We start from the raw sequence: 25,597 nt of genomic DNA, 5'->3' as shown, positions 1-25,597 counted from the left end.
ACCATGCCCGGCTGATTTTCTTCTTTTTTTAAAGACACTAAAAATTGATGGTTAATCTTCTAGAAAATACAATATGCAAAACAAAACACTGACCCAATGAGATTTGAATCTTCACTAAAAGCTTACTTAAGAACACATCTGTTGTGGTTTGAATGGGAAATGTCCCCCACAGGCTCCTGTGTTTAAACACTTGGTTACCAGCTAGTGGCATTGTCTGGGAAGGTCATAAAATCTTTAGCGTCTTGCTAAAGGAAGTTACTGGGGGAGGGCTTTGAGGTTTTGAAGCATGGCCCCAAGTCCTGTTTCCTTTCTGTTTCCTGCTTACTGATTCAATGTGATGAACTGGCCTCATGCTCTTGACACCATGCTTTTGCCATCATGATGGATGCTATCCCTCAGGAACTGTAAACCAAAATAAACACTCTCCCGTAAATTGCTTTGGTCAGAGTTTTTTTTATCACAGCAGCAGAGGAGAAACTAAGACAGTGTTCACCTGTCCACTCATTCACTGAACCAAGATTCCAGTACTATTCAAGATAAACAAGATCTCTCTGTTGAGTGGGGGAAATCTTTGTTTCGCTATACATAACCAAATAAATACTATTACTACTTTTATCACTGCTTAGTTCGGTCTTAGAGCTCACTTTAATGTGGAAAAATAAACGTCCAAGAGCTATTTGGGACAACTAAACCCTAATACCAACTATCTATGAACATACCAAACTGAGTTACACCCCTTATTCCATATAGACATATACACTAAATATATACACAAAGATTATCTATAAAAAGAATAATACATACTAAAAGATAAATTGCCTGAAGTGCCACAGAAATAAAAACAAGTATCTCTCAATTCTAGCACATTTTCTGTGATGGGTTAAAATTTTTCATTTCAAATGCTAATATGTAAACTGCACTAAACATTATTTCTCTACTATCTTCCAGGGGCCGAGTTACATTAACTGTTGTAGTTATTGATATGAGCTTGGATCAATTATTTTGTTAAGTCCAAACTGGATCTGAACTATAAAGTGATGGCTTTAAAACAAATATCTTTTAAACCCTAAAGGGGATTCAGGAGTTTATATCAAATTGATGTTTTTATCAATAGGAAGTTGTTTCTCAAAAAACATCTAGAGGCAGCTTCTAAACATGTAAATAGGTATTTATTCTATCTCTAAGTAATGAGTTTATTTCAATCTTGGATTCTAATTTGCTATTAACAATTTAGTGCCATTATTTAACAGAGCAGTTTAAAATAATCTTTCCATAAAAAGACCAAGCTTAATTTAAAAGCTTTGTCACAAAGGTTATTTATTTTAGAATAAAGATGTTAGTAAAACCTAGTTAGGAAGGAATTTTGAGATACAGTGGCTTAGACTATAGATTTCATAGCACACAAAGTTGATAAAACAAACTACTCAGTGAATGTGGGAAGTTGCTGGATTTTCCAGAAAAAAAAACCGGGGTATTCATGAATTAAACAGATGCTGTATTTTGCTATAATAAATAGATCCATGAATTGTAAAAGAGATACTACATTTTGCTATAATAATAAACTGGTTCTCTGATCTGCTGTTAGAATGTATGTCAAATGATGAGTGATTAATTTATTAGCTTACAAGGCAATAATTCAGACCCTTTACACTTTCTGTATTATCCAGCTTCTTTGTAGATAACAGTAAAATACCTGAGAGCAGGCTGTACAAATGACTTTTACAATATGGACATAATCCAGACTGAAGATTTTTACCCAACCTTGCAAACAGTAAAGTTACTGTTCATAATGTAAACAAACTCATCGAGCTATGTGCTCCTCTTGTGACCTGGATATATGACCTTAATCCCTTAGGACCCCTTCTTCCCCTCCACCCAAGATAGTGTATGCATATTTTACTTTGCAAAGTACTGAAAGCAACATGCTTTTCTCATTGCAAACAATAAGAGAAATTGAGTGTATGACAGTCTAGGCCTAGGGCTCAAAGGGTAAGCTTCTCTAATAAGGGTGATTCCTGACTTCTACTTTCCCATTTCATGCTGGAGATACTGTTTGAATAAACAATGAGCAAAGCACAGTTCTGAGAAGCATCTGAAGGAGCAGACATATGCTCAGCAGTTTGGGTATGTGCTTGACCTTAAAATGAATGCTAATAGTAAGGCTGTCTCTTCATTAAGTATTTACCTTAATGTGGTTTAGAAACTCTGTAGCAGGTAACTTTGTAAAGAGGTTTAGTAAGCTCACAGTTTTGGAGGTGAAAGTCCAAAGGAAGGCATGGCTTCTGAGGAGGGACCCTCCTTTTAAGATATCATGGCTAAAGCTCACTAGAGAGGGAGAGAATTTTTCACAAGACACAAAGTCATGGAGAAATATAGGGGACAGGATTACGCTTTAATACTTCACTCTTAAAAGAATCAATCATGGGACACAGGAGACTACCTTAATCTTTTCCAAAGGCATACTGACCTCTCAACAGGCTCTACCTCTTCATGATCCAATAACATTGCCAAACTGAAGACTAAGCTTCCAATACATAAAAAACCTTAGGGGACAAACCCCATCCTAACCATACTAAAACATATAAACACTTTCTGATTTAGCAGTGTACAAAACAATCTCAAAATCTAATCATTAGTTATGAATTTCTTTTATACAAAGGTAGCTAATGCTGTAACATTTTTGATGCAAAATAACAGCCTTTTCTTTCATGGTGCATAAATTCTCATTTGCGAAGGCATGAAAATGAGGACTGGAGTGACGCCGCAGCAGTTCAGAGCACGGGCTGCTCTTGCAGAGGACCTGAGTTTGGTTCCCAACACACGTGATGGCTAACAATTGTCAATAACTCCAGTTCCAGGGGAACGGACAGCCTTTTCTGTCCTCCACGGGCACTGCACGATATGGGTGCACTTACCTACATGCAGACAATACACTTAAACATAAATTAAAATAATAAAAAGACTTGAAAATGGACACTGTGCTCAATAATCCTCAGAATATGCAATCAGCATGAGTCAAAATTCAACATTTACTAAATATACCCTATGTTCACATATACTTACACTGGCAATGTAGGAAAAGTGGGGAATGTGAGAAAAATATGCACTACAAGGACACAAGCATTTATCATAATCTATTGGAAGATATAACTCCCTAGTAACAGATAAGTAGTGATCAAGTGGTAGCTGGGTGTGGCGGTGCATACCTTTAATCCCAGTACACAGGACAGAGGCAGGCAGATGTCTGAATTCAAGAGTAGCCCAGTCTATATAACTAGTACCAGTCCAGTCAGAGCTCCATAGTAAGACCCTGGCCTTTAAGAAAAAAAAAAAAAAAAAGTGACCAGAGAGATAAAGAGATAAAGACACAATAGAAAGGTAAAAGAAATCAATAAATCAATAATCAAAAATGATTTTTGAAGAAAGATGAAATAATCAGAAAGGGACAAATCAGCTGAAATGTGGCTGGACTTGGAATGACAATGAACATTCAGTTAGAGAAAGTACTAGAAAACTATATTGGATCATCCTTCCACCTGTAAGGTACCTTACTCAGCAGGTCCAATTTGAGGACATTTGGTCACGTGGATCATTTCTTTATATTTCCATATGCTATCAATCTTTTGAAGTTCTCATCATGAATCAGTCATTAATCATTTTCACACACCATGGAAATTGTTAAAATAAAAATGCTAGACAGACTGAAATAAATGGTCCCAAGTTTTGCTAAATAATAGTATTTAAAGGTAACCACCAATATATATTTGATTATCAAGATTTTTATTATAGTATATTACATCCTCTACCATATTATGGATTTTTTTTTAATCCTCAGAGTAATATCATATAAAAACCTACTTGGCCACATTACTTCTTGAGTTTCTTTTGGGCGGCTTTCTTCTTGACCATCTGTAATCGCTTCATAGCATTGAGCTGTGATTCTTGTGAAGTTGGGCCTTTAAGAGATGCTGAGGGACTGCTGCTGGATTCCGATGAGGTTTTGCTCACTGTACTTCCACTTGGCCCTGATGTACTGTTTCCATTCCCACTCAACTGGCTGCCGCTTCCTGGAACTAAACTACTAGGACTAGGAAGACCTACTTTGCTGACATTGTCACAACTAACTGAGCGGCTGAGGCCAGTCTTGCCCAAGGTTAGTGGTGGAGGTGGTTTCAATGGTATTGTGGGTGTCATGCTGTTACCCGAACCTATTTTGGAACCTATTCCACCTTTGGATGATGTTGCCAGACTAGTCAAACCCACAGGCTTCTGGTTAGCTGGTGAGGTAGCAGGTTTTCCACTACTGTTTTGTGCTGTTGAACTCAATTTTGCTGTTGAGGGACCAGCAGAGGAAGTTTTGGCTGCAAAAGCTGCCCATCCTGTTAAGCCACTAGTTACTGAAGAGGAAACATTGTTACTTGAAGAATTTCCTGAAATAACAGTGGATGTCTAGAAAAATAATAAGATAAACATTACAAGCCAAGTATAATCAATACCTATATAATATCCTTGAATATATAACAAGTTTACGTGTATAAGAAAAGCAATGACTTAGGAAATCCAAATAATACGACAAAATTAGATACATATGAAGCTAAACCAAGAACATACATAGAACGAACAGCTGACACTGGTGAGTATGCTACCACCATTGGTGCAGCAGATTTTTGAATACGGCATTGTTTTAATGACTCCAAAGAAAATAAACAAAATACTTTTTTGAGAGCTGCTGTTAGCTTTAGTTACAAGCCATAGCAGAAAATCAGATTTAGTGTTTACTTAAATTAGATTTAGTATTTTTTTAGCCCAAAATATATTATCTAGTTCATAAAAACATCCAATTCTTTAAACTTTGTTCCAAATGGCCCATGGGTTATTTCAAAATGGACTCTGATTTTAATGGACAACACTGTTTGCACCCAAGACAATCCAAGAGAAGATGACAGAGACAAAGATTCAATCAGTAATGATTTACTGTATGTAAAAGGAAACATCTATATACAAACAACTCTAAAGTCATTTAAAAATAAAAGCAAGTTGTCACCAAATTTTGAACATCTAATGCACTACAGATCATATGCAGATGTGTAGTTAACCACTCAGAAGTGTACAACTCTTAAGATATGTTAAACAGATCTGAAGATCTAGTTTTACAATGTGTGCTTCCATTGAAACTACATAACAGATCCTTTCTTCCACAGAAAAGATTATCTCCTGCATCCTGGGTTGCACGGTGCATTTTGGCTAAGTTTGACATCTGATTTTTAAGAGGGTAACATTTCAATTTCTCTAATCAACTTCTTAACTTGGCTGATCAGAAGTGTGTAGTGACACCAGTTCCACAATATTCATTGTTCTTAAGCAAAAGAGATAATTTTGTTTTCACTTTCACATTAGGCAGAAATGTACTTTGTTCAAATTAATTTTGCTTGGACCTTTGAACTGACACTCTTCTTTCATATTGGGAAGATCTTATAAAAATGTTCAAAAGTATAGTCTGGTACAGTAGTTTCCTACTTTCAAATTGGTAATATTATGCTTAGAGTATATCCAGTTCTATTTTAGAATTGAACTCTGAAATAGTTGATAAAAAATTTTTAGATTTTACAAGTTAGCCTTCAATGTTACTTGCATATAAACATTTTAAACCAATGTAAAAATAAGCGAAGAAAGGGTGCTATGAAATGTCTTTTTTGTAAGTTCAAACTTTTGTTCACATGCTCTGAAAACTGATACTTTTTAACTATTAAAATGACATTTTGACTCTTCTTTTTGTTAGTTTTAATAATAGCATTATGTAATTATCTCATGATGCTATCCCGACAAGGATTACATAAAATAAATTCCTAGAATGAAGGTAAGAGAGAAAGAACGCAAAGGACGTAAGTATAGTAAACTTCCAATTTTCAGTTTTGAAAAAATCATTTCCTTCCTATTAAACATGAAACTGCCATTATGGCTACGTGATCTTTCAACAAACTTCACCAAAGAAAACTCATTTGAAGCAATTAAAAAGACCAACACTTATGAAGGATAAACACCAACACTTATGAAGGATAAACAAGAAATCAAGTACTATGTGTCTAGCACTTTAACAATTGCTGCTTCCTGGTAGTGCTTAACAGAGTGACAGTTTACAATACAATAAGGAGTTGAGCACCACAAGTGGGAAAACAAGTCATTTCTTAATATTTCATATAAAAAGTAAAATTTTCAAACATTTTAAACTAAAAATACTTTGGTCATTATTTAAGTTAGTTATTTACTTCTTATAAATGGGAACAAAACTTTTATAGAAAAAATTTCTTCATTCTAATCATAAAAATAATTAAAACTTTTGAGACAAAAAGAATAGCCAAAATCTTAATTTATTTGCCATACAATAATTACAAATTGGATTTCCTAAAAATAAACTTCAATATTAAGTTCAATACAAAGATCTCCAAAAATAAGCACAGAGTAGAACAACTCTATTTTTAGTTAGTCATTCTTTTGATTCCAGTTAGCCAGGTTTATGTATAATAAATCAATAATTTTTGTTTTTGGATAATAATGCTTCTCAGTAAACTAAAATAAAAAGAGATCTAAAAATAGAATTATCACTATCTTCTTTAAGAGTCCTTTACAGTCATACACTTTTCATCACATCCAGATTCTTGAACTTGCTATTTATAGCACTAAGTCAAGTGCTATATAGAGTTTTCTGGAGTCAATCCTTGAGAAGTTGGGTCTAATATTTAAAAATGAAATATATAACAGTAAAAACATTTTGTTATATAATCATTAAAATATTTTATTCTATGATATTGGGATTTTATAATGCAAAATTAGAGATTAAATAATAATATAAATGTCTCTTTCTATATTATTAATAGAAGAGCAGTCTTTATTTCAGTATCAGTCACTCAATACAGAAAATTCCTATTAAAATTTTACCAAGCAACTACTGCTTAGTTAACCAGATTTAGACAAAAATGAAAGGCACTGTACCTTGACTTCCGTTCTCTTGAATGCTAGGAAGGTTGTCTCTTGTTTGAGTTTAGATTCTGGTTTCTTAACTAATGGATCCTTGACAGCGGGAGCTACTGAAACAACGGTGGGCGCTGGTTTTTGTGGCGGTTTCTGAGTTTTTTGAGCCTATGTAAATCAGCAGATAAAATCAGATATAAAAATCTTATCAACAAATAGTTTTATAAATTTCATTAGTTTTTAAACATAATACACTATTAAGCATTAGAAATCATGTAAATAAGGGTTGGTTAAATGCCATTTTAACAAAATAAACAACTATTTTCAATAAAGGACAAGTCAACAGTTGCCCTTCGGTATGCAAGACTGGTTCCAGAACATTCTGTAAATACCAAAATCTGCCAGTGTTCAAGTCCTTTATATAAAACTGGCACAACAGTTGGGAATGGTAGCACAAGATTAGGTGTTTGGGGCCAGCCTCAGTTATATAACAAGTTCAGCTTGATCTGTATGTTAAGATCTTGTCTTAAAAATTCACGAGTTGAGCAGTCAGGCATGGTGGCCCACACCTTTAATCCCAACTCTCAGGAGGTATGCTAGCTGGGGCTATAGGGAATCTCTGTCTCAAAAACAAACAAACAAACAAACAAATAAAAGTTATGGCAGAGGGCTCACAAGATGGCTCAACTGGGTAAAGGGGCTTGCCACACAAGCCTGGTCACCTGAGTTCAATCCCTGGAATCCTTGTAAATGTGGAAGAAGAGCCAATGCCATAAAGCTGTCTGTGACATCCATATTTGTGCACAGACAGACACAAATAATAAAATGCTGATTTTGAGGGTTTAAGCCATATTACTAGGGGAAAAAATATAGTATTTGTAGATAACCTGTTGATGACGTCTACAGAATGTCAGTCTAGTTCACTAAATGTAGTGCAAATGTCATGTAAAAAGTTATTTTATTGTACTGATTTGGAAATAATTGCAAGGCAATAAGCCTGTACATGTTTGGTACTGATGCAATCATACCAGCTCCTGCACCGAATATTTTCAATCTGGAGTAGGTAAACTGCATGGATACTGTGTTTTATAAACATTGTGGGGAAACCACGTATGCATCCAGTTAAACTTTATTCATCACAAGCACATTTATTTCTCATTATGGTTAACCAAAGATTTAGGTATTTTCTTCTTGGGGTTTAGGTATACATTTCTGAGTTACTGAAGATGAGATAAAAACAACTCAGATAATTTTTATGGCTTTGAATACTGAACAAAAAGGGAAAATATTATTCTTGGGTAAATAATAAACCTTTCTGAAGTTTTTCTACACTATATAACTAGTGAACTAAATCCTCATCTAAGTTCATGAATATAAATTTTTATGTTATCTAGGAAGAATTTCATCCATTCTCCCTAAGCATTTTTGGTTTTAACCAATAATTGACTTTTTTATTTTATGACAAAGCATATTACTAAGTTTTAATCATTTTTCAGATTCTTAGTGCTGCGCATATGAGTAAGTCTAATATGGGCAGCATGGAATAGTGTTTGAAAACAGATTTTTAGTAAACAGAACAAAGATTGAAACCCTGCTCATTATGTCTCCAACTGAGTTGCTATGGGTAAAATATGTGTCTAAAAGCTTCATTCTTTTTAGTATAAGATCTGGTACATGCTGGTGCTGACACTAATACTTAGTATAACCTAGCATGTACAAGGTCCTGGATTTGAGCCCAAGTACCGCAAAAGAAGAAAAAAACACCCCCCCACACCAAAATACAGCTTGCTGTCAACTTGACAAAACTTAGAGTCACCTGGGAACCTTGACTGAAAAATTTCACAGACACTGGCCTGCAGCCCTGTCTGTTAGAGAGTGCCTTGACTTTTGACTGATGTGGGAGGACCCAGACCACTGAGTGTAAGGTCACCCCTAGGCAGGTGGGTCTGAAATGTATAAGAAAGCTAGCTGAGCATGAAACAGAAAGGCAGCCAATAAGCAGTGTTCCTCCATGGCTTCTGCTTCAGTTCCTGCTTGAGCTCCTGCCTTGACTCCTTCAAAGATGGACTGTGACCTGGAAGTGGAAGCCAAATCAACCCTTTCCTCCCTTAAGCTGATTTTGGTCATAGTGTCTAGCACAGCAACAGAAAACAAACTAGAACAGTTATTATTTATTCAGCATACTTATGTGCAAAGGATAATTAAATAAAATCCACAAGAACCAATCTATACTGTATATCTAAAGATACTCTTAGCTAGCTATTACTTAGTCTTTGACAATGTTCATAAAGTCATATGCCAAGACACTTACTAATAATTTATCTCCATTTCTGAAAGCCTAAATTTGGCCTATTTTATCCCCATTTGTAGATTTATATAATCTTCCTGTCCTGTTATTTGCAATACTATAAAATTTTGGTTCTTACAGCCTCAATTATTGCCTCTTTTTACATTACAGTTTTCACATGGAGGCACATCAACCTTTAACCATCACTAATAGAGCAATATTTATGTAAAGAATATTTAATAATACTAGAAGACTATGTTTGGTAAAATACCTCTTTTATTAGCAGAAAAAGGAAACAATCTAACCCTCTACTGTACAAGCTACAAAAATATAGCTTTCACAGTAAATCAGAAATATAATGCTCCATGGGACTGGAGAGATGGCTCAGCAGTTAAAAGCAATGGTTAATCTTGCAGAGGACCTAGGTTTGATTCCCGGCACCCACACGGTGGCTAACCACATCCTTAAATCCAGTTCCAGGGGATCTAGATGCCCTCTTCTGCCCTCCATGTCCTTGGTAGTTGTTTCATAAAGGACAGCAACTACCAATATGTCAGCAACCAAAACTGTCACATATTTCTATATTGCTAAATGCTGCCAAGTAGGAATATGTTACTACATTAGATTAAGAACCACTGTAATAGTGATACGAATGCTATACTTTTGCTGGGTCCAAACATTTTAATGGATACAGAGAAATGATAAGCCTGAAGACTGAGCTTGGGCCACACCATACAGATCACAACATTCTTAACTACATTTTCCTATAATAACGTATACTGCAAAACCTGTTCCAGTCCAATAGTTGGAGGAGAAAGGTGGTACCATAGCATGAATAACTAATGAGCATATGAACACCTAATGACTAAAATTGTACCTGCACCGTTTCCAATTTTTTTTTCTCTCATTTGTTTTCAAGGGAGCCTGAAATTAGGCTCACTTAAGATAATGCCTTTTGGTATTTTCGCCCATTTACTCTTGTGTTCTAGTAACATTCTAATACTAATTATGGTATTCCTCTCAGTACTTTGAATCTTGGATACAGACTGGATTTGACTTCTGATACTAATCTGCATTTCTACTCTCTAATAATGAGAACAAGAGAATGCAGACAGTGTCCTCGACTGAGATTTGTTCTGATGCTACACCAATGTATGAGAACTGGTCTTACTGATAAATTCCACACTTAACTACAAAGCAGATAAAGAATGAATAGTATGCAAATAAAAAGGAGACACTTAGAAGAATACACAGAAGCTGTTCACTTGTTCAGGAAATTATATACTTAAGTCTGGCATGGACAAAGTACATGTATGGTGAAGCAGCAGAAAAGATGCCATCAAAGGCAGAAAGAAAGTAGAAACAAGGAGACCACATATATGCTCTAATGTGATATGTACCTCATTATATGCATCATAATTTCATTACGGAAGTAACTGAAAGCCACTGGGAACACTTAAGCTGATAAAGTAACTATTTTAGATGAATAATTCTAAATATTATAAATTATAGTGAGCAAAGTAAACTGAAAGGACAAATAGACCTTTTAAAAAGCTACTGCAAGAGACAAGTCTGGGAGATTTGTGGAACAGGGTAATAGGAATTAAATGAATAGATGTGAGAGATACGAGGTAGACAGACACAGTGAGTTTAGCGAACAATGGCACACAGAATTATTAAAGGTATCAAGAACACTGTTTGCCAGTGCAGGCAACTGTGGTAAAAATCTGAAGAAAAGAATTTTCATTTCAAGGATATTGAATTTAAAAGGACGATATCTAGTCAGTACAGAAGATCACTTACAGAAAGGATTAGAATCATGAGCATAGACTGATAAGAACTAACAAAACTAAGGGAGGAAAAAAGAGAAAACAGTGTTCAGTTTGGCTAACAAAAGAATTACACCAAAATAATAATTCAAAAATTTTGGAGATATACTAAAGGTAGAGAGCACTCTTACAAGTTATTTCTTTTGGCAATTACCATTTTTGTTTGATAATGCTCTGGAATATTCTATACAGCTCACCTGAAATAATTCTGGTTGAGGACTAATTTTTAAGAGAAAAGTAAAAAATTAGACACAGATATTTCTTGTTACAAATAAAAGAATATATACTAATAAACTTTTAATACTTTTTACAGAATAAAAACATTTCTTATTTCTGCTTTAACTGATTAAAATATAAAAGGATACCTTGGTTTTTACTTTAGTTGAGAAATTTAGACCTTAAAAAAGATATATGCAGTCAAATTTATACAGAAATTCATTTGATGAACAGACACAAAAGCTCTTTTATTAAGTGGTTTTAGTCTAAGGCAGAGAAAGGAACACTCAGGGAAGAGAGAACAAATCACTGCAATACATAGCCACTTCTTGACATCTTTGAAAGAAAACCTGTGAAATTCATTTATCTTTTTAGATTAATAAAACCAGAAAAGTCTTCAATATAACAACTTATTTATTTTTATTTTATGTGCATGTGTGGTTTGCCTGCACCCATGTTGGGTGCTGGGAATCGAACCCAGGTCCTCTGCAAGAACAGCCAGTGCTCTTAACCATTGAGCCGTCTCTCTAGCCCCCTCCACAGTGCTTTATAGTATTATAAAATTAGATAGTGTCATGGTTGCAAGAAATATTTCTATTTTGTGAGTCTTCAATCCAGTTTATCTATATATAATAGAATAAGCTAAAAACTGAACAGAGGAAGATACATGTAATATGTTCCGGTATTCAGGCATATCGACATAAATCACACATATTTGCTATACATACAAACATTTAAAAATCAGTTTACTAATTATTTTCTGTATCCTAAATGTCCTAATTTTTGAAAACACGTATCAACAAAAAAGCATCAGACACTGGTTGAATAAAAGTTTGCTTCTTACCATTCTTTTCATTTGTCTGGTGCATCGGGCACAATACCACACTAGGCGAGGGTCATTCACTTCCTTGTCTGTCACTTGTGGCTTATGGCAATCTTGGTGGTAGAGATTATGGCACTCTTGACATTCTACTAACTGATTACCAGATGCCACTGTCATTTGTCTAAGAAAAACATTCCATTAAACATTAGTTTCTTATATAATTTAAAGTCATTTCAGGGTTGTTCTAGTAAAGTTTGACATGTTAAAGGGATAGGAACATAGAAAAATACTATTTAAATCACTAATAAGAGAAATAACATTAACACACAGCCTACACTAATTAAGACCTTCATTTTTTTGAAAAGTTATGCTCAGTCAATAAATAAAATGCTTTAAGTTGCCGGGCGTGGTGGTGCATGCCTGTAGTCCCAGCACTTGGGAGGCAGAGGCAAGCAGATCTCTGTGAGTTCAAGGGCAGCCTGGTCTACATAGTGAGTTCCAGGACAGCTGGGGCTACAGGGAGACCCTGCTTCAAAAAGACAAAAAAACCCCAAAAAACAAAAACAAAACAAAACACAAACCTTTAAGTTAGTTTATATTCTCTTAGTCATGTATCATTGCAATTTTTCCCTTTTTCTCAAACAGCAGTAAAGTTTGACTAGCCCTACTAGGTTTTCCTAGTATTTCTGGTAAATTCCTTTATGTTAGGTGTTGGATAGGCATGTCCTCCAAAAGAACTAGCAACAGCTTGATGTCCAAATCCTAAGAGACTCGAAAGGAAGGGAGACAGTCACCCCTCCCACCCAATGGGGAGTCGGAGTGAGCTTTGCCATCTCGGCCAGGAGTCCGGTGGCGGTTGAGCTGATCTGCCAAGATGTAAGGGAAAAAGCCCCCGTGCATACCTTTGTTAGTAACCCCTCCCAGACCAGCATAAACTCTGTAAGGGATTCTGAATACACTGTGTCAGTTTTGTGAGGGAGAAGGTCCCAGTGAGCCTCATAGAGGGCCTGAGAGCCAGGACCATGCAGCATGGGTCCCCAGAAGTAAATTTCACTTTATATAGATAGCTACCTGTTGGTATACCTTCACATCATTGATAAGTTACCTAAGCTGGGCATAGTGGCTCACATCTGCAATTCCAGCACATAGGAGATTGAGGCAAGACAAATGCCTGGGTTTAAGGCTACATGGTGTCTTCTAGGCCAGCCTAGACTAAAGTGAGATCCTGTCTCATAAAATTTCAAAAAGAAAAAGGAAAATGGGAAAAAAAAATATGTAAAGGTGAGAGCCAAACCTATTTACAATATTGTGTACATAGGATGTTTAATAAACATCTGCTCAACAGAACAGATGCAATAGCATGTATACCAAAGAAGTATAAATTCCAATAGCACAGAAAAGCAATTACCAAAGGTTTACAGTATTCTACTAAGTATCTGACAAAGGATTATACAGTTACTAATTCTCTCCCCATTAACACTCATAATATTCATTCACAAAATGCTAACTTTCATAGCAGATTAAGGATGAAATATGCAAACATATGTGAAGACAAAGGACCTATTCAGAAGCAGAGCAACTCATTTTACATAAGTTTCACAAAGACTTATAGTTCTGTACTTAGTCCCACTGTACCAGAACTGAACATTTTTACTAAGACAGCAACAAAGATGATGATCACTTTTGTTAGGCAATGAAAGCTATTAATAATAGAATACTCATCCCTCATATGAATGTTTTCAAAATTCAGTTATTTCTAAAAAAAGTATCTTCTACTAAGTAAAACCATCTGCTTTTATAATTATACATTTAAGTTTTGAAATGTCACTCAATAACCTACAGTCCTTTCATTTCCAGTAATATTAGAAGATTTAATGTGTTTTAGGAAATGACATATGTCCATTTATTTTTTAACAGCTATCAGTAATTCAGGGGAAAAAAAGACTTCTTAAAAAGATGGGAGCTAACTGAGGGTGCTGAACGAGTTCTTTTCACCAAAGAAAAACGCACTAATCACTTTCTTCCTAGAACCCCAAAATGCAGTAAATGTTACAAACAATGTAATAGATTAAAGAAGCTTTAGACAATTTTCAAAATGTTAAAGTGCTATCTGAGCAGCTTCTAAAGTATAAATCTATTTATGTATATCTCACCCCCAATAATAAATACAGAATACAGAATGTTCAACAGATTCTTTGATTGGGGTGAGAGGTGAAAGAGGTAGAGAGGAGCGGACTGTGCTTTTTTTTAAAGAAACAAAGAATATTTGGCTTGGTGCAACTTACCTACAAACAACACAGGCCAATCCCATCTCCATGGCAAAATCATCAGCACTAGTCTCTTCAAAACTAGAAAGGTCAGCCATAGCTAAATCCTTGCTAGTCTGGACAGTAATGGGAGAGGATCGTGTTTCTGGTTTCTCCAATCTAGGTTTCTTTGGAATATCAACTCCTTCAGTGACATCTTTCATCTGTAAGAATCCCGAATGACAAATGTTCATTAAAGTAAGATGGTAGAAAAAACTCTGAATCACTGAGAAATAAGATGGACAGTGTACAATGTCCAAGTCCATTCTGCAGATATTTTTACACAATTAGGGAGAGAGATGCACCCTGAGGGGATCTGTACAAGTACAACTAATTATAAGCAGTATGTTAAAAGAAACTGCCTAGATAAAAGTAAATCAAAAGAGTGGGGTAAATATCTGCACTTCTTTTTGTATTCTACTATAAACGATTCTTGAACTTCAATGGATTTACTTACACTTTTTTCTCCTATTCAAGATGTTCTCATTTGAGAAACAATATTACTAATATGCCCATTAAAAAATACTTTATGGCTGAGATAGCTTAGTACTTGCTGTGAAAGCATGAAGGGCCATAGTTCAGATCCCTAGGGCCCACGTAAGAGCTACACAGGTGTGGCAGCTACCTGCAATCAGCACTCAGGAGGGAGAGAAAGGGGATCCTCAGGACAAGCTGGCTAACTAGACAAGCTGGAATTCGTGAGGCCTGGGTTCAGTGAGAGACTCTGCCTCAATATGTAAGTTTAAATGGACTGAGAAGGACATACAGTTTTGTTGACTTCAGGCTGCCACATGCACCCACATGTGCATGCCCACACACATGAACACGAATACACATACAAATATACACCACACATATCTATGTACAAAAAATAAAGACTTTAATTTTAAACTAGGAATATTCAGATTATATTGAAAAAGTAAATAATGAGCTATCTTCCTATGCATACTTAACACATTGCCATATTTGCTTTAAAACTAATTCTGGCAATTTTGATATTTTAAGTATGTTAGAAATAAACCTGTTGGATTCACAAAAATTAAATTCTGGTAATAGGTAAAGAATTCAGATATTTTTTTTTTAGGGGGGAGGGGTTCTTTTTGAGACAGGGTCTCCCTGTAGCCCCGGCCGGCCTGGAACATACTATGCAGACCAGGCTGGCCTTGAACTCATAGAGATCCGCCTGCGTCTGCCTCCTGAGTGCTGGGATTAAAGGCATGTGCTACCATGCCTGGCTAGAATTTAGAAATCTTAAATTTATTAAGTAATATGGATAAAAATTTGCCTATGTGTAGCAATGTTGAATATGTATGTCCACCTATAGGTGTACATCTTATAAAAATCAACATGGTCACAGAAATGTGTGAAAGTAGCTCACTGAAACTGCACTCTAATAAAGAAAAAGGAGAAATAACTAAAATGGTTACAATTAGAATAACTGGTAAACTGATTTTATTCATAGAATAGCTGTTACATGGTTGCTAAAAAACAAATCTAGACCTACATATGCATCAACACAAATTTCAAAACCACAGTTTGGTCAGCAAGATAATTCAGCAGGAAAAGGTGCTTGTCACCAAAGTCTATCCCTGGGACACACATGGTGGAAAGAAAACTGACTCCCACAAGTTGTTCTCTGGTCTCACATGCACCCATGGCACATGTACCCCACCTCCCCACAAATATATGTAATAAAAAACTTATAAAACAAAAATACTGTTGAATGAAAAAAGCCACACCAAATGACATATATATACACAGTATAACAATTGTATAAATTTAAAAGCACAAAGCAATGTAGCACTTTTATTTAGTAAAGTATAAAACATCCGGGATAATATACCCCACCCTGAGGTCGAGGGATACTGATCGTATTTTTAGTGCATTTTCTGTTACTGAAATTTTAATTACTATTTTCAGAAATTATTCAAAATACACAATCCAAGAGTTACCTGCAGCCTTTTTACAATGCTTGACCCCATGCAGCAGAGTCCATGTTTAGTCACTAACATTTTTCTTTCAGTTCTACTTCTCACGAACCACTCAAGCCAGCGCTACGGATTAGTCTGCATTACTAAAGTGCCAGGACCAAATGTTTTATGACAATGATCTCAGCAAATGGTTAAAGAAATGTTTCTAGATTTTACTAATTTTTCCAAAAATTCAACAACTACAGCTATCCAAATATGTTTACTGAGTGATCATCACCTAACTACACTCATACTACATAAAAATAGATATAAGACATACTTCCATACTATGGAACAAGTGATTTATATTTTTATAAACTAAGCTAGAATAAAATCTTACTTTATCAGCAGGTCTCTTCTCAGTTTCCTTCTTTATCTTTTCAGTTGTGAGGACTTTACCATTATTATTGCCAGAAGGAAGATTAGATGATGTTTTGGGCTCTTGTTTAATAGAAATAGATTTTGTGCTTGAAATTTTGGGTGGTTCCACATCCTAAAGGGTAAAATAAAAAAATAAGAGATGTTTATTATTATTCAGAATAGATGAGCTGGGATTATATCTCAGTACTTGCCTAGCATGTACAGGCTCTAGGTTAGATAATAAATCTGAATTTTCTATACAATGCCCGCACAGGTCAGAACAGGGTGTTGGATTCCTTGGAACTGTAGTTATGGACAGTTGTTAGCTGCCATGTGGGTGCTGGGATTTGAACTTAAGTCTTCTGCAAGAACAGTCAGTGTTCTTAACTGCTGAGCCATCTCTATAGCCCCCAATCTAAATTTAGCTGGGCGTGGTGGCGCATGCCTTTTAATCCCAGCACTCTGGAGGCAGAGGTAGGCAGATCTCTGTGAGTTCGAGGCCAGCCTGGTCTACATAGTGAGTTCCAGGACAGCTGAAGCTACAGGGAGACCCTGTCTCAAAAAGACCAAAAAAAAACCCCCAAAAAACAAAAAAACAAAAACTAAGATACTACCATATGACCAATGTAACATTCTTCTCTAAATGGTTTTTAATGAAAAATAACTGATATACAAATTTTATCTACTTGATAACTGATACACAATTTTGCACCTATTTAGTAAGTTTAATATATTATATGCCCATTAAATCACCACTGCAATCTGCGTATCTATTATCCACCCCCATTTTTTATGGTTCTTTGTAATCATTTCCTCTTAGCATATATCCTAGACAACCTTGGGTTGTGGGCATAGGTTAAGCTTTAGACTCTGATTGGACTTGAGTTAGTCATATAGTTTGATCTCCCACCTCTCAGTTTGGTATCTCTGTCCCTAGACCTGGGTGACTTGGAGTTTCAGGACTCAAGCATTAGAAGACTTTGAAAGACTGTCTGAATAAGGATTCGGGCGTATAACAAGAACTGTCATTTGTGGAGAGCTGGTTATGTATCAGATGGACACTATTCTAGTTGATTTATTTACTTTGTTGCAATTTCTACAGCTCTGCAAGGTAGTGCTTATTCTTCCTATTTTTTCAATAAAAACTGAAGTTACTATGTAACTCTGTTTCCTTATAGTAAAGTAAGAAAAATAAGCAAATTAATTTCAAGGGATCATTATCACAATTAAAAGTCATTGTTCCTACATACCACTCAAAAAAGATCTAGGCACAGGATACTTTCAAGATATGTTATCCAAGACCATCAGACAACTATGAAGGGTAAGCAAGAATTTCTAAAAGGCTTTCCTGGTCCTAAAATTTATTGTCCCCCCACCCCATACAATTATTCACTACTTTGTTATCAATATTGGAGTTACATAATTTTGACTTCTATATCCTTTTCCCTTAAATTATTCTATTCCATAGTCTTATTTTTGAAAAAATATTTTTTTCCTTATTTTTTTTTTAATCCTTAAAATAGGGAGTCATGCCAACTCAATCAAGATAAAGGCCCAGAGTGGAGTAAGGGAAATGGGTGGCAGGTTGGCCCTAGTCTGGGAACTATTGGAGACTGATTACTACTGGATGAGGGAGAGTAAGCCTTACCAATGATGTGTAGATAGGCAGACAAGAACTCCAGTGGAGGAATTTGCACCAAAGGACATCTGGGTAATGCTTGGCTGGATAGGACTTAACATGTATGGCTAAATAGGACTTAACATGTGTGGCTGAAAACATGAGGTCCAGTTTGGGGGGGGGCATGGATGGGAGGACTAAAATTGATTAAGAACTGTTGTATGAAATGTACAAAAGCTCAATAAAAAAATTAAAAAACAAAAAAAACCCCAAACCATTAGGGGTCATTAGAAATAAGTTTGGCAACATTCAGCAGCTTAAAAAAGTCTGACCATAGGGGCTGGAGAGAAGGTGCAGCAGGTAAGAGCACTGGTTGCTCTTGCAGAGAACCTGAGTTTGATTCCCAACATCCACATGGCGGCTACCAACCATTCATAACTCCAGTTCCAGGGGAATTCAATGCTCTCTTCTGACCTCCAGGGGATTGTATGACATGGGTGCACTTATATACATGCAGACAATACACCCATACACATTAAAAAAAGTTTTGACAATAAAGAATTAGAAATTAAATTGCAAACAAGTGGAGCAGTATATCCTTTAGACCAAACAAACATTTCTGGGTGGTCCTTTTGAAAGATTGAGGGAAGAGAAGAAAATTACAGAATATAAATTTTGTGATGGAAGGAAAGATTATTTGGGTAGACCTGGTCTGAGATGGTCTAAATGCTATCACTGTAATACTACAAGCATCCCAAAACCCTTCCCATACATTTTATTCATGTAGGTACCTTTTGAGTTGGACGGTAACTTGAATCAATGCCCCGGGCCAAAGACTCATCAAGCAGTGCTTTTAGCTTTTCAGCAGAATCTTTACTCTTTGAATGTAAGAAACCTAGTGCTTTCAGAAAAATAGGATCAAGTTCCAAGTTCACAGTGGCAGCCATTGCAAACACCTGAAGGAAAAAAAGAGGAATAGCTTAGAGAAAATGCATAATTATATATGCCCATCTTTTTATCCATTTTGTTTTCTTGTTTGTAATATTTTAAAACATCCGAAAGGTTACTACAAATACACGTAATGCTGGCATTATCTAGTTCCTCCCCCAGCCCCAAGCTCTGGGGCAACCTGCTGTTACTAGTTTTCAGAAAATCCATACCTACATCACAATTTCCTTTTTCTTTTCTTTTTTGAGCCAGTGCCCCCCACACACCATATGCCCAGGCTAGCTTACCTCCAACTTGTGATTCCCCAGCCTCTACCTCCCCAGTGCTAAGTTTGGAAGTGTATGCAACCATAACTGTCACTGGCATAATGCCCGAGTTTTAAATACAGACAAAAATGTTCCAATCACAGAGCTCCTTCCTAGCTCTTTCTAACAATAAACATGGGTATGTAACTTTCGGTATACAGACACTTGACTGTGTTTAGGCCAAGTTTACTGCATATCAAAATATCTCTTCTCAAATCTTATTTCCACCACAAAAACAGAGATTAAGTGTGCATGTGTGTGGGAGTGACAGGGTAGGATCCCAGGAAGACAATGCCTAAGGAGCCCATTATAGAGGTCACTACTGCAGCTTTTACAACTTTTTTTTTGGCTTCCTTAGTCCTCTGCTTCAATATTTAACACCTCAGAAATCACACTAGTGATAATCTTATTAGACCACATTCAGACTATGGTATCTCCTACATGTCCCTATTTTTCAAAAGCAAGGTCTCTGAAAAATGACTATATATCAACTGTATAGATTCCTCGGGGCTTATGTTTGCTGTCCTAAGGAGCTTAAACCATAGGAAACATAGTTGAAGCCATACATCAAAGGTTTATGAAATTCTAAAATATTAGAAAGTTTTGTTTTCAGTTAATATCAATGCTATCAGGTGGTTTTTATTTCTGGCTGTCACTTTTCCAAATAACTCTCCAGGCAAGGAATTACTAAAATAAAAATGTACTCTTTGTGTTCAATCCTTTGATCAATATACTAAGGTTTTAAATCTTTTTCTATCCTTGAGTTTAGTATTATAATAACGCAGCAATCTTACAAGGCTACAGTTAAGGATCTGTCAGCAATTCCACAGTAATCTCCCATTTTCAGGGGCTTATAATACCATTAAGACTTGCTGTAGGCTGAAAACAGATTTTATTCATTTCTTCTCCTTCTCCTTTCTTCTCCGTTCTCTGCCAAGATGACAGGACACATACACACCTACACCCCTAAGCTCTTCTTAGGTTCTCAAGAAGGCAGCTATTTGGCAACCAAAAATTATTGCTAATTCTGTGGTCTACAAAACACTTGAATTACCTATGCAAAGGAGTCTAAAGGCTAATACTAGAATAAAAAAGTAACTATATATGAAATAGTTATATTAGTAAGAATTTAACAAACTGCAGTAGGCTCTATTGCTGCTTTAAATTGTATTACATAAATTATCTTTACAAAATGATAGGTTCTAGAAGATTTTAAAATGTACTCGTGATGCTGAGAATCATATATATTAATACTGAGGAAAATGTTTCTCTACATAGTTTCCATGATAAAGGTGGTAAACCTGCTGTTCCAGAATCTGCCAGACAAACAGTCTAATCTTCCTATTAATTTAATTTTATGTAGCTAAGGTTTATTTATCCCAGAGCAGTCTATTTTACAGGTTACTGAGCAAAGAGCTAATATCTAGACAAATCCTTATACCATACCAGAAGCATTACTTTACATTTCTATCCTGAAAAATGGAAGCAAAGTATTGTTACATATTTCTGTAATCACAAATGAAATGTCTAGGTATAAATTAGGTGATCTAGAGAATAAAACTATAGAAATTGTCAACAGCAATACTCTAACAGAGTCAGTTCTTTTCATAAAAGACAACATGCTTTGTACCCCTGCCCTACATAACTGACATGCTCTTCAAGCCCAGTAGCACACATAGAATACATAAATATTAAAATTTCTGCATTTTGATTAAAATAATCTATTAACATATGGAGAACAGTGTGTAAACTATGGGTATGTAAGTGTGTCTAACTGTGCTAAATTTTTAAACTCATGGAAGAAATGTTTGGAAACTTTGGAAGTCTAGCAACTTCCAATTTCCCTTTTCTTCATCATCCATCACAGCTGCTGCTTTAAGGCACCAACAACCATCTTGCAAATCCCTCCCCACATTTCCATCTGGAAATTAACTTCACTGCCAGCTCTTCTCATTAGTAACACATTCCTCGTATTTTTCACTTTTCCCTGTCTTCTCTTTATTCTCACCAGTGACATCAGCTACTTCACAACCTCCTATGAGGCGGTTCCTTTGACTTGTTCCAGCTGAAAGGCTGTAAACATTACAGAGTGCCTCTTCTTTACTGCTGTTCTTGAAAATATATTCTGCGACCACCATTTATCATCTTCACTGCATCCTCACCGTCACTATGTACAGAACACCTGTAGCAGGCTCATCTTCCTCTCTCTGCCGTCACTTTTCGTTTCATTTATTATGATCTTCTATAGCTTCCTACACACTATATCTTTAACCACAAGAGCTTCATCTTCATCAGTAAAATGAAATTTGCTACTGTTCTTCCCTTGTACAATTAACACTCTTGACTACAGGTTTCCATCTCTCGGTCTCCTACCATCTTCAAAACCTTCTTTGGGGCACCAAGTCAATCTTCTTGGCTTTTTCCCCTTCCTTTCTTTATCCCATTCTGGTTGTTCTATGAATTTACAGTGGCCTCCATTTTATGTCACCTCATCGGCACCTTCCTGTTTCTGCTCCTCTCCCAACCAAATAGGAAAGCATAAAATAAAAGTTGTCTTTTAATTTTAGTTTCCTATCTTCCTATTCCCTCGTTGTCTACTTCCCTCTGTTCTCTATTCTCTCTTACTGACAAATATACAGAAAGAAATATGGTTCTTTCTCCTGAACTCAAAGAGATCAGCAACTATGGTGTAATTTGTCCATGTACTTTTTTATTAGTTCAAGAAATATTTTCCTAGAGGTTCACCAAATCATACTGTTTTTATACGATTATTTCCCAGTATATTTCAAAACCTATGGTCAAATAAGGCTGTAAAAGAGTCACAGCATTTTTTTAATATAAAGTTCTAAATATGTGTGCATGTAAATAAATAACAGGAAAATATATTATCATTTTGAAACTGCCAATAATGAGCTGGAGAGATGGCTCAGTGGTCCTCTTGCAAAGGACCTGGGTTCAGGTCCCAGCACCCATGTGGCAGGTAACAACAATTAGTAACTCCAGTTCCAGGGGATCTAATACCCTTTTCTGGGTTCCATGCGTTTGCATGCACATGGTACATTTACATACATGCAGGTAAAACACTCATAAAATAAAAATGAATTTTTAAAAAAACTTTTAAAAACAGGGGCTGGAAGGATGGCTCCATAGTTAGTGCACTGGCTGCTCTTGCAGAGAGTCTGGGTTTGGTTTCCAGCATTCACATGGCAGCTAGCAACCACTGTGACACCAGTTCCAGGGGCTCCAACACCCTCTTCTGACCTTTGCAGGAATTTCATGACATGGGTGCATTTACATACATGCAGGCAATTCACTCATACACATAAAATAAATATTTTTAAAGCAAAACAGTAACAATGAAAAACTGCCAATGACCTAGCAAAACGTTAGTGGTGGTGTTGGTGGAAGTGAATGCTTGCATCACAATAGGAATTCTCCACAGCAAATGATCTTTTCCCTCCAGCTCTTTGCTCTGTTTTAAGGCAGCAAGCTCTCTCCTTCCTGTCCAGCTTCCAGTATGGCCTTTCAATGACTCTCTTCCAGGACTCTAAGCATCTTTTCCCATTGCCATGACTTCATCTGCTTTGTAGACATCCATTCATCTGGCATCTTCTCCTTGTCTACTGCCAAACTAAATCAGCTGAGAGAAATGCCATGCTCTGCATCATCTGTCAGCAGTCTCCTTTTGGCACTCATGTCACTGAGCAATCCCATCATGCTCATCTGGTCAAACGCTTCCTCCATTTCTGTAAACAATAATCATATTCTTCAAAACTGCCCTGCATTTATCCTTTCTTTCCTTTCACTTGATAATGTCACTTGGACTTGGATCCTATCTCTTCCTGTGTCCTCTGGAACACTGAAATGTCTTACAATCCCTTCTTCCCACTAGCACCTTTTCACTGATATTTATGCCCTTCTTCTCCTGTTCTCTCTTACAGCTAAATTTTCTTAGACTATCACCTACTTTGTGTCCTTTTTTATTCACTCCTTCTCCTTAATGCTTCAATTTGGACAAGATGGCCTTTGTAATTCTAAGAAAATACTCTTACCATTAGTCATACAGCAATCTAATAAATAACTACTTTTCCATCTGCTTCTTTCTCAGTTCTTTATATGCCCCTCCTACAAAATTAAGATCTTTATGGCTGGGGATAAATCTCTTGGCTTCCATTTCCTGACCTACAGAAGATACCAAACAACACAAAAAACCATGGGCCCAGCCCACACGTCCATATTAAACCATCCGAGCAATCCCAATTCACTCTGCAGTTTGAGGACTGCTGCCCTGAATAATTTGTTTTTTTATCAGGGATCATCAAGTTCTCTTTGAAGCCTATGCCTTTACCCCAGAGTTTGTGTTGGCAATCTCATTGAGTCATCCTTGTGAACAGGGGAGCCTCTTGTACCCTTTTTCTCCTAACCAGCTCCAAATCCAAAATCCAAATCCAGTTTTCCTTCAAATGTTCCCTTTCTCTATGACTACTCTCACTTTGTTGGAACCACATGCCTTTTCTTAAGTACAAGTAAATAAATGCACTTTGTGTTTTATAGACCTTTCTCTTTGGAGTTCTGCTACATTCAACGTTTTTCTGGTTCTCCTCTTCTTGCTGATTATTCTTTCCCTGACTCATCTCTGCCCTGTCGCTCTTCCTATTGCCCCAACTATCTCTCCTGGGCTGTCTGCTTTAGTTATGTCACCAATGTGTTCTCTTGTAATCACACACGTTTGTTCTCAACTACCATCTCTAGACACACAATTCCTTATGGTTTACTCCAACGCTCTTAAGCTCGAGTCTCATGTTTTGCCTATTTCTTTGTTACTCTCTTAAGTACCAAAATACTGGCTTCACTAGTACTGGGTTAAGTGATTAAAGCAAGGTATAATGTTCTTGCCTTTCCCTGTACAAATTCTAGTCATTTTCCATGTCATTTCTGCAAAAGGTATTACAAGCCTCTTCCCCCTCAACAAAACCAAAACTTAAAATGCTGAACAACAACCACCACCTATTTTATGGGTGGGAACTTGTGCAGTGTTCTTATCTGAAAGGTTTACTAAAATCCTTTCACCTGTCTTTATTCATTGAATCTACTAGGTTTTCGTGAAAATGTCACCTTTCAGGGCTTCTGGGGTATCTTCAAGGGAAATTAAGCATTCCGATATAAATGCATCATTTCTCTTTCATTTTTCACCCTGACCACCAATCTAAAACCAGGTTAAAAGTTGAGCACCTACATGCGCCTGAGATGAAGGCAACTGACCATCCATTCAGAATGCAACACTAGGGCTACCACCTCACCACGACTCCGGAAAACCTGTTGTGTCTTCTGCGAGCTTCTGTGAATCCTATCCAGAAAGCATCCTTTTAAAGATGCTGCCCTTTTCCTTTTTCCATTGAGTACGGGGCCCTACGGGAAGTCCGGCGACACAGAACAGAAAATGGAAGCCCCAATTCCAAAACAAACCAAGCGCTAGAGAAGCTGACGAGAAACAGGGGACACCTAGGGTGTGAATCTTAGAGGAAGAACACAGTGAAGAGGGAAGACTCCTAGACCAGCGAGACCAGAACGCAAGGCCCGAGCTATACAGAGGTGGCGGGAACCCTCGGACAACGGGCTGAGAGAGTTCCCGGGACCGAGTGCCCCTGCCGCAGTCCCGGTCCGCGTGCACCTCATGGGAGGCAGAGTCCTCTCGGAGAAACGGCAGCGATCAGGACCGCGCACGCAACAGCCCGTAGATTGTGAGGCTCACCCAGGAGCGTAGAGCTCCACTTCCGTCCGCCTCTCTAGGGATCCCGAACCGCCGGAGCAGAGACCCCGCCACCACTCACCGCTCCGCCCCACCCAGCCGCTCTGGCCGCTCCAGCAGGCGCCCTTCGAACCGGTCCCCGCACTAGTCTGCATCCATATATCGAACACAAAGGTTCCCACAACAGGTCTGGGGGGAACGTTTCCCAGTGCGATAG

General features: G+C 36.8%; 1 protein-coding gene across 4 annotated transcripts; it reads right to left on the bottom strand.

The window, feature by feature from the left end:
- Nucleotides 1-1,287: 1,287 nt before the first annotated feature.
- On the bottom strand, nt 1,288-25,589 carry Ints12 (integrator complex subunit 12). 4 transcript variants are annotated; one of them, XM_029567418.1, is made up of 8 exons: nt 25,384-25,518; nt 19,170-19,334; nt 16,741-16,893; nt 14,410-14,594; nt 12,146-12,305; nt 6,991-7,137; nt 3,859-4,449; nt 1,288-3,315 (listed from the first exon to the last, which is right to left on the bottom strand). In XM_029567418.1, exons 2-7 carry the CDS (start codon nt 19,323-19,325, stop codon nt 3,868-3,870), a joined length of 1,383 nt encoding a protein of 460 aa, XP_029423278.1. In that variant the 5' UTR covers nt 19,326-19,334; nt 25,384-25,518; the 3' UTR covers nt 1,288-3,315; nt 3,859-3,867. The 4 variants fall into 4 exon arrangements, with proteins under 4 accessions (XP_029423278.1, XP_008839492.1, XP_017655652.1 ...); XM_008841270.3 differs by lacking the exon at nt 1,288-3,315 and having other exon boundaries at nt 3,760-4,449; nt 25,463-25,589; XM_017800163.2 differs by lacking the exon at nt 1,288-3,315 and having other exon boundaries at nt 3,760-4,449.
- Nucleotides 25,590-25,597: the final 8 nt, after the last annotated feature.

The sequence above is a fragment of the Nannospalax galili genome, unplaced genomic scaffold (assembly GCF_000622305.1).
Source record: "Nannospalax galili isolate Female #2095 unplaced genomic scaffold, S.galili_v1.0 scaffold41, whole genome shotgun sequence".
NCBI lineage: Eukaryota > Metazoa > Chordata > Mammalia > Rodentia > Spalacidae > Nannospalax > Nannospalax galili.
Note: the sequence above shows the minus strand (reverse complement) of the source record. Positions and strands in the feature narration are given on the sequence as shown.

Coding starts and splice junctions, on each gene's coding strand:
- Ints12 (XM_008841270.3), bottom strand. CDS start 19,325: ATGGCTGCCACTGTGAACTTGGAACTTGATCCTATTTTTCTGAAAGCA. Junction 16,894..19,169: donor GTTACCGTCCAACTCAAAAG/GTACCTACATGA, acceptor TTTACCCTTTAG/GATGTGGAACCACCCAAAAT. Junction 7,138..12,145: donor CCAGACAAATGAAAAGAATG/GTAAGAAGCAAA, acceptor TGATTTACATAG/GCTCAAAAAACTCAGAAACC.